Source organism: Amphibalanus amphitrite, unplaced genomic scaffold (genome assembly GCF_019059575.1).
Source record: "Amphibalanus amphitrite isolate SeventyFive unplaced genomic scaffold, NRLGWU_Aamphi_draft 000715F_arrow, whole genome shotgun sequence".
Lineage (NCBI taxonomy): Eukaryota > Metazoa > Arthropoda > Thecostraca > Balanomorpha > Balanidae > Amphibalanus > Amphibalanus amphitrite.
Genome location: NW_024882209.1, coordinates 36,514 through 46,740, shown reverse-complemented (window position 1 = coordinate 46,740; position 10,227 = coordinate 36,514). Strand labels below are relative to the sequence as shown.

Here is a 10,227-nt window from a genome sequence, read left to right as displayed (position 1 = left end):
GTGCATTCCGCACCCCCTGCTGCCGAGCATGCCACATGTTAATGATCAAACACCGGGACATGTGACCTGTGAATTTGGCACCTGTGCCCCCCACCGTTTAATTTGGAGCGTCGCTTAAAGGTTTTTGCCCTTCCCGACTTTGTCGGCACGTGGCACGCGCCACGTGACACCGAATGACCTGCGACATGCATCATCCCCTGCCTCAAGGCATTACCCATCGAACGGTACCACCAGCATCTCGATCCGATCATCCGTTTAGACGCAATTCCAATTGTAATGGTTCGATGACCTTTCAGAGCACGGGTTTTTGGCAACGTAAAATGGCGCCTTGTCGGCTTCACTATCTTCCATAGGAGGTCCACTGGGATCGTCAGTCCAGTTTATTTATACGTCCGTGTGTGAGATCTGTCATGAAAATGTCCATTACCGGGGTTACATGAGCGATCCGTTCCAAATACGCACTACGCTAATGCGCATCAGCTCCCCACAAACGGATCTACGGCACCGGTTACATGAGACTAATTCGTTTTATCTACGTCAAACGGATCTTGTTTGGCTCACCCGGGCTGACTCCTCGACGGCCGGTAATTCGCATCACAAACGGAATAGGATTAGCGTACAGTCATGGCGCAGTTGCGGCATTTACCGGGACGACTGAGCTAAATTTTAAATACTAATATCATTTGATAGGCTCAAAAAATTAAAATTAACATGAAATCAAAAAATGAAAACAAAGTTTTCTTGTTTTAAGTCAGTGGGCACTGATTCGCCATGCAGCGACAGCAGGGTGGTCAGAAAAAATTATCTATCAAAATATTTCATTCATTTTATTTCACATGCAAAGACTAAACCAAAATACCAACATTTTTTTTGCTATTTACTACGAGGCAGCCAATAAAAAAAAAAATGCTTAGTATTTTGCATTTTGACGCTTCCAGTCAGCAAAGAATAGTTCTTGTGAAATACGGCCCGAATCGTGTGCCTCAGACGTTTCGGTTACATGAGCTATCCGTTCCAAATACGCACTACGCTAATTCGCATCAGCTCCCCAAGAACGCATTCAGTGCACCGACTACATGAGCAAATTCGTATCAGTGACGTCAAACGGATCTAGTTTGGCTCTCGGCCCGATGCGCATTACAAACGGAATAGCATACAAATGTGGCGCACTTCCGTAGCAATAGAGGTGACTAAATTAAAAATTTATTATCTTATGTCTTTTTTGCATTTCATCTGCTCAAAACATTCTCAATTAACTTAACAAAAAAAAGTTGAACATAAAGTTGTCTTGCTTTGACTCATTGGGCAATTGCCTCTCTTGATTCGTCTGTAGTGCTGTCAGAAAAATGTTTCAACTGAAATTATGTGGATATTTACTATTTGGTTTTCACTATATTTATCGTTGAAAACTTGACAAAATACCGACATATTTTTTTAAATATTATTTCAAAAGAAGAAAATGAAAAAATACCTATTATTTTGCATTTTAATGTTTCTTTTTGCGAAGAAATAGTTCCTGTAATACGTATCTTGGTCCTATTCGCTTCTAAGCCTGTTTCCCAGCGGATTTTGTTCGGACCGCCGATTCGTATTAGCAGGTGGATACATGAGTCGGTAGTACGCTCCTGATTCGCATTAGCGGTGAATCCGATCGTGATACGTATTTGCTTTGCTCATGTAACCGCGGATCGGATCACCGATTCGTACTAGCAGGTGGCTACATGAGTCGGTAATGCGTTCCTAATTCGAATTAGCGGCTAAATACGTATTTACTGTGCTCATGTAACCCCGATACATGACAGCAAGTACATAGGAGAGACGAAGCGTCCTGTGCGTTTGCGTTTCAATGAGCACCTCAGAGATCCCCAAAATCAAACCCAAGACACTCCGATGGGTGATCATTTCAGGGTACACCACCACTCAGAGGATAGAGGCAGCGCGTCTAAAACTTCGTATTCTATATCGTTCAAGGGATCATCCAGACAGGAAGATAACAGAGTCTCCATTAATACAGAAGAAACGACCCCAACTGAACTATAATCAGTCTTCTTGGCCTATTCTCTAGGTCCCCCTGGCGCCGAACTACACTTATCACTCTGCTTCTTATCAATGTATCATATTCTATACAGTGTGGTCCACACGATTCAGTTTTACGAATACAGCGAATACAGCGAATAGCAACGAATAGTAACGAATAGCAACGATTAGCAACGAATAGCAACGAATAACTACGAATTTTACGATAGCGAATTTACTGATTACTGATGTGCAACACTCGTTGTTAATTTGAGATACGAACTCGATCACATGTACAGTCTGTCTTGAAAGTACCGCAGCATGGGCTGCGGCGGCCCGGCGAACTAAAGGTCGGGAGCTCGGTGGTTTGAGAGCCTCAGAGCACGTGACGGCAGTGAGCCAGGAGAGAGTGACCGGGCAGGTCGCGTGGGGTGCCGCTCTCCCTTACTCTTTCCACCCCGCTGCGGCGCCTGTCGCCCGGGGGCACGGGCCGTCTGCGAGCACGAGTGGAGAACTTGACCGGCCCGGCCGATCCCTCGGTGGCCGGATCACCCTTGGAACCGTTTTATTCTCGACGAAAAGACAGACGAAGCCAATCTAAAGGCTGAGCGCGACTACTTGCATTGCTATCAGAACATGACATATATTGAACAAATGAACAATAATTTACGATCATGGAACGGAGCAGAATAAATGTAATAAAACTGAAATAACAATGTGAATAACAACACAGAACAATGTCAACGCAGTAGTTTGTCGAAAATCTCAGATTCACTATGGGTTTAAATCTGATGATCGATTAATCCAGTAACTTAGGATAAAGTAATTTGTTTCGTATTTATTTATGCGAGATAAAAAGTAAAAAAAAAAACTCCCATTCTCACCACCCTTGTTGAGATTGAAACACAATAGTATTTAAACGAAAGCCAATGGAAGTAAGATGGAATGGTAACTAAACCTTTTGCTCATGGAAGCCAAAGCAAATCCTACACTTGGGTGTTTTTGTCTTTCTTTAGTTATGTGCCAAAGATTACTATTCCATCTTATTAGAAGTATAATCATTATCATGCAAAAAAAACACTAGAAGGCAAATGGCTGCTACATAAAAAAACATCACAAAATAACTAACACATTATACCTACTCCTTACTTCCTATACATAAAAGTTATAGGCAAATATTTTCATTTTACGATCGACTGGCCAAGCACTTGTTCGTAGCGCCTACTTCCAGTTAGAGGATTGATAATCGTAGGTATACCAAACACGGAGTATGCGTATTTGTGCGGAAGGTCACTGAGATTATGGGTATGAACAGCTAGCGGCATATTAATATTTCAGTTCCTGAGTGCTCACTGTTCACTGTTCAGCTCAAGATGAGAGTTGAGATCATACAAGGCTGTATGGTGTGAATTTTATTCGTTTAATTTTATTAATATATTTATATATTTAATTTTATTCTATCAAAACTCCTCTCTCTCTCTCTCTCTCTCTCTCTCTCTCTCTCTCTCTCTCTCTCTCTCTCTCTCTCCTCTCTCCCTCTCCCTCTCCCTCTCCCTCTCCCTCTCCCTCTCTCTCTCTCTCTCTCTCTCTCTCTCTCTCTCTCTCTCTCTCTCTCTCTCTCTCTCTCTCTCTCTCTCTCTCTCCATAAGATGCTGAAAATTTTAGCGGACTCCAACAAATGTTGCAGAGTCCAAAATAGCTACCAAAGCAGTCCGGAAGAGTTACGTCAATCCCTGTGCCTGCAAGTGATACGTTTATGCTTATGGCAGTGCACTGGTCCGGAGTCAGAGTCGGAGTCGGAGCCGATCACCAGCCGAAGTCAGATTTGGAGTTGCAGTCGTAACAGCGCCGTCGCGACTCAGAACCCTCATCTTCTTTATATTTTCGGCTTCAAAGTAGCTGGCTAGATTTACTGCTTCACAAAGCAGGCTCTCTGCACACTGCTGCGTGGGGGGGGGGGGGGGGCTGCAACGTCCCTCCACACATACCTGACATTGCATCTTTTTTAAACACTTTGATGGCGGAAAGAATCAGACCCAGATCTTTTAAGGTCGGGTCACTTAGGTTACCTACATTATAGTGTCCTAGCCTCAGGAAAAGTTATGATGCTCGCCGGCACTAAAGAATGCTCGAGAGGTCACCGGTTGACCTGAGATCTTAACCTTCACACTTACAGGAGGAGGTTCCTCACGGCTTTTTCACGAATAACTCGCGTAAAATACGACCGACCGACCGACCACGACAAAACTTTCAATATCCTCGAATTTATCAATGTTATATCTTTCCTGAAAATGACCCTGAACCCAATGGCCTTTGACCCGTAACTTCCTTCTCGACACCATGTCAGGCCAAAATGCCGACTCCGCGCATGTCAGCGCATATCATCTACGCGTTTCCAGGCATTTTGTGATTTAAACATCAGGTCCCAGCAGGTGAAATGATCAGGGCCGACCTGATCATTTCACTTATCCGATCAGGAGCCGAACGGCTGTAAGGCGGGTTCCTACGGACCATTTCCATCAGTAGACGCTATAAAGCAGCCAATACTGTCAATGTGTGTCTCGTAACCACGCACACAACTTTCTGGAAGCCCTAGCTTAATCTGAGCGAAACGACGGAGGCCGCATCCGCTGTCCTCTGGCCGGATTACAAGTGTAACACGTAAATGTCTGGCGAGGCTCGAAAGGGAAGCTTCACTTTCCATTTATCAAAACTTTCATGTCAGGAAGAGAATTACTACGCTTAGCTGGTGTCTCTGTATATCGTATTCATAAAACAGCGCCTTGTCTGCCGCACTGGCAGCACCGAGAGCCCGCTCACTCGCGCCCACCCCTCTCCTCCCTCCCTCCCTCCCCTCCCTTCCCCCAAGGGTCAGGCGATCCAGTGGCCCTCAAACCTGACCGCCCTCCGCTGCGCCGGCCCACCAGCGCCACCCTGCCATGCTGCGGTACTTTCAAGACAGACTGTACACGATACGAATAACCTGAACCGATGTGCAATACTCGTATGTTACGTTTATATTTTTGTATGTCACTCGCGGCCGCCTCTAAGCTAAGTGTTGTGCATTAATGTTGGAGGTACGTAGGTAATAACTAATAGGTATAGGTATCTATAACGTACTACAATGTATTACATACTGTCTGATGCGTATAATGTGTATATCTCGTTTCATTCGGACATCTGCCTGTCTCTAATTGTACAACGGTGTATGTACAGTCACCAGCACTTACTACCCATCACCCCCGGACGGCGGGGGAGCAAGCTACCACCGCCCTTGCGAGACTAGCGCCGCCATGCGCCAAGAAGTGGAAACACCACGTGACTGAGGCCACGTGAGGGCAGGGTCACGTGATGGAGGGGCGGAGCATAGTAGCTTTTGCGCCCGGCACTAACTGAAATGCGGCGCTGTGATTGGGCGCTTTAGCATGAATGAAGCCCCGGCGCCAGAATCAGCCGTTCGCCTTATATGGAAGGTAAGCCTGTGCGTTTCACTGTTCTGTGTTGGTTTGAGAGCCACAGCACCATACGAATTGTGAGCCCCTGTTCCGGAGGATCCCGGATAATACTCTGGTGTTACTCTCGAAAGTAAAACAGCAGAAATAGCGTGTGCCTCCATGCGCGAGGAACTAAAAAAAATTGTGCTGAAATAGAGTGTTTTGGATGTCTAGAAAGAGGAAATACAGAAACTAGAGAAATGTGAAAACAGTTTGTGAATATAAAGTTAAGTTTAATTAAGCTATTAAGAAACAAGAACAAAACGCGAGAACACTATCATCAACATCTGGAGCCGTATTGACCCGGATTCGCCGGTGATTAAGAAATCTTTGAACGCCTTGTGCAAATTTAAAGAGTAAAGTAATGTGAAGTAACGTAGGTAATTGGTGTCTTGAATTGGCTTTGAGTAATGTAAGTATCTGTTAAGCATTAATTAAGTGTACTCTTTGACAAGATGGCAGGGAAGAAGAAAAGGAGAGCTGACAATACAGAAGCTGCCGATCAAGATAACTCGGAAAGTTCAGATAAATCAGATTCAACGATGCCTCTGAAAAGGGACATTAGCAAGACTATGCGTGAATTTCACCGAACACAAAGACGACTCACTTCACTTGTAGAGAGCGGTGAGATCACAACTGGAAACTCAACCGATGCCATCGAATCACTAGAGGATTTGATCGAGCATATGCATGGACTGACGGAATCACTTTGTGAAGAAGTAAGTGATCAAGGCGAAAAGGAAGAACTTTGGCAGGAACTGGAGCAGGTTGAGAAAGAATCGCGAGAAACCATTCGGTTGACCAATAAAGCCATTCGCGAGAAGATTAACCGGCAGCCTGCAAACGCACCAAGTTCAACTGATGCGAGCACGTGCGGAACCCAAGCAAACAAAGGAGTGAGAAGAACACAGATGGACTGGACCACCCATGGTCTAAGAAGTCCTCAACTGCCGGTGTTCTCTGGAGAGGGCTATGAAAATTGGAAGATAACATTCGACGCATTTGTGGGAGACGAGGACATCCCGGAAAAATTCAAGATGATACAGCTCAAAGCCTGTCTCGGCGGTGACCCGCTGAAGCTCGTCAGCCGATACAATCCCACGGCAGCCGGGTATACAAAGGCCAGAAGCGAGCTGGAGCGCAAATACGGCGGAACGGGAAGACGGATCAGACGTCAACTTGAAGAGATCCGAGCGATGAAGCCGGTACGAGCCGGAAACTGCAAAGACTTGGATGATCTTGCTGACTGCGTCCAGAACCTAGTGACCAATTTGGAAGACAGTGGATGTGTGGCGGATCTGACCGAAATGTCAGCATACTACATTTTGGTCAAGGAGAAGCTGCCGGCATCATATTTGAAAACCTACAAGCGGTGGCAACAGGATGGGAACAGGACGTACAGTTTGATTCTGTTCGCTGACTGGCTGGCAGATGAAGCTGTATGTGAGCGGGAGGCGCAGGAGATAAGCTTGGCCGGTCAGCAGAGACCTGAAGGCAGAAGCAAGGCGGAGACCGTACCGAAGAAGCCGAGAAGAGTTTTCAGCACGGAAACCGTCGGACAGCCTGAACGAAGAGCAACGTGTCTGTACTGCAACGAGCCGCACAGTCTGGATAACTGCCCGCACTTCACCCGGTGGACTGTCAGCAGTCGCTACCACTACTGCAAAACTAACAGGATATGTTTCCGCTGCCTGTCTGGCCATCATCTGGGGCGTAACTGCCGGCAGTTCAATGGCTGCTCGGTGAATTCATGTGAAGGCACGCACCACACACTGCTGCACGCTACAGCCAAGCCCGCGACTACTGGCCGTGAGGGAGCCATGGGAGGCCGGTCGGTACCTCACGAAGCTGAAGTAGCTGGTGCAGAATACGTCCCATCCACCCAGACACAGAGAAGTTCCAAGCAGTCGTTTCGCACAAAGAAGTCATCTGGAGACGCTCAATCGAACCCCTATCGAGTGGCGTTTCAGACGGTGCCAGTGAAGCTCTCTGCGAATGGGAGATCAGTCATTGTGAGTGCACTTCTGGACCCGTGTTCTGATGCCAGCTACCTGACGGAGGCCGCTGCGAATGAGCTACAGCTGCAGGGAGAAGATGAAGATGTGGACCTGGAGACGGTGAACGGAAGCTCACAAGTGAGGATGAAGAAAACTCAGGTTCAACTCAGCTCAGTGGATGAAGGCTACAAGGCCAAGCTCAGCGCATTCGTCATCAAAGATCTGTCCAGCGCATCAACAAAAATCGACTGGAACCTGATGAAAGATCGCTGGGATCATATGAAGAAGATCCCGTTCCCGACCGTATCCAGGAAAGGCGGCATTGATATGCTTATCGGCCTGACGGGCGACACCATGTCCCTGTTTCTACCTGAGGAAACCATCCAGGGGCCTCCCGGTGATCCAGTGGCGGTGAAAACCCCACTGGGCTGGACCGCCTTCGGGCCGGTCAGTGGAGCCGAAATGGAAAGCATCAAGACCCTGAGAACCCATATCCGAAGCAAGCTGAAAGTGGAAAATGTGGGACCGATTCCCTTCTTCCATATCATGATAAAGAGAGTACACGTTCAAGCTTTGTTACATAGAAATAGCCGTCACTTTCCCCCACGTGTCGGCACCGTCCACCGACCCGGCGGGTCGGCGGACCGGTCCTTCATTGTGCAACCACCTTGCATATAACGCAGACGCACTGGCGAATCAGAATCAGAACCACAGTTGCAATACAAGTCTCGGCCCGCTCAGTCTTCTCTCCTTCCGCGCCTCCGCGACAATTACCCCGTTTACATGAGTCAGCGAAAATGACGTTTAGAACGGATATTTCCGTTTAGCGAAAAGTGCGCAAGTTTCGACTCATGTAAACTGGTTTGGGCGCGCAAAAATGACGATTACGCGGAACGGAAATATCCGATGAATTAATGGGAAATATCCGTTTAGGACGTCAGGCCTAAACGGATTTTTTGCGCATCTAGCAGAAAATGACATGAATATGCATGTTTTATAGATGAAATTTTTTAGTTTACACATCAAAATACATGTTTATGTTGAATGGTAGGTCTAATGACAATGAAATCCACTTTTTGCCCCTGATTTCGCGCCATTGTGGCAGATTCATGAAGTACCTACATAAGTGTTGAGAGGAACGTCCTATGCTTCAAAACGGAAGCATTCTAGTTGAGGGGTAATTTCCTTATTTCTTAGATTCAACAATCAGGGTTCAATTCCAGGGCAACCAACATAGCCTTCCCAGCCAGTCGCTCCCTATAGCCACTTGGAACAGCATGGTAGTGCCATTTAGTGCTTAGTACACTGGATATGATGCTTGATTTATTTTGCTTTAGTACATGCTCCCAAAAATGTTCTCTACCTAGGTACTGCAAACTTCCTAGCAGTGATTCAGATAACTTATGCTTCAGCGAACAGCCACCAGACGGCAGGGCACGCAGGCTGGTTGAGACAGGAACTTGGCTGCATGCCAAAATATACACAAGACACACAGCCAAATTTACTCAGTGACATTGCCATCTGCCCCCCCCCCCCCCCACCAATATTTAAATGTTCTTAGATAATTGTTCCAAAGAAGTAGATTCTTCAGTGGTGGGAAGGCCTCTGAAAGTTTGGTTAATCTCGGGTGGTGGAAGCAGGTAGGTACCTGGCAAGTTTTGTGGAATTTGTAGAATCATACCTAACCTTACCTACCAACCTAACTTTCAACCTACCATCCTTCAAACACACCTACATGCCTACAACCTATCATACCAAACTACTTCCTACCAATCTACAAGGTCAACCAACCTACCAAACCACATAGGTACCACTCGGACTTCATCTTCACATCTTACCTGGTGTGATTGAGAGTGGATTATTCTATGCATTTTGAAAATTGCACTGATAGTGTCTCAAAGTTTGGTGGTGAGTAGATGTAACTTCTGATATGAATAAAACACATGGAACTGATGGATCCTGTGTTGCACTCGACAGTCAAGCAATGCAATGCACAGCACAGGTCACATCTACTACACAATTCACCTAGTACTGATCTGACCCCTGTCTTTGAAGAACTGAGCAGCTAAAAGCAAAACATGAAAATAAAGTGCTGGAATATTCAAGTGCTTCAAATGTGTTAACCAAAATGTATGCACAATCCCGCACCACCCACTTTCATACCAATGTTTTCTGAAGTGTGGCACCATCCTGCACATCCTTTCATGCATTTTCATTTTGTCAACTTACTGGAGGTCAATCATGATGATCTATGACTATTATGAGCTGTCTTAGCCTTTTTCTGAAACCAAAAAGACTTTCAATATAGATGTGCGCTTCAATGTTGTCCAAGACCTCAATTGTTTTCTTGCTTTCTGACAGTTAATCACGCTTCTTTTACAGCACACAAGTAAAATAATGGCTTGTGCCATGATTATTTCTAATTCTACATACAAAACTTAAAAGAATCAAGTAAATTAAGCCTAAAACAAGCACAAATAATGCTTGATAGGAGCTGCGCCAGACATGTAAAAATGCGCAAAATATCCGTATTTTTCGGATGTGCGTGAAGTTGGCGTCGGATTCGGATTCGTATTCAGCGTCGAGTACCGAATCACTTGAAAACGTCATATCTGGTCAATTCGGGGACGGGGAGCACGAATATGACATTAATTTTGCCCTAGCAGGTATCCCTTATCCCTTAATCGTCCCTTAAACGACGGGGCGCGCCAAAAGTGCCT

General features: G+C 46.0%; 1 protein-coding gene across 1 annotated transcript in view; it reads right to left on the bottom strand.

The window, feature by feature from the left end:
- The window catches only part of LOC122365110 (lectin BRA-3-like), a 28,974-nt gene extending 18,977 nt beyond the window's left edge, over window positions 1–9,997 (bottom strand). Inside the window, exon 1 of the mRNA XM_043336056.1 lies at window positions 9,737–9,997. Within this exon, the coding sequence (XP_043191991.1) occupies window positions 9,737–9,750 (14 nt within the window). The 5' untranslated portion in view covers window positions 9,751–9,997. The remainder of the gene's footprint in view (window positions 1–9,736) is intronic.
- Between the last annotated feature and the right edge of the window lie 230 nt (window positions 9,998–10,227).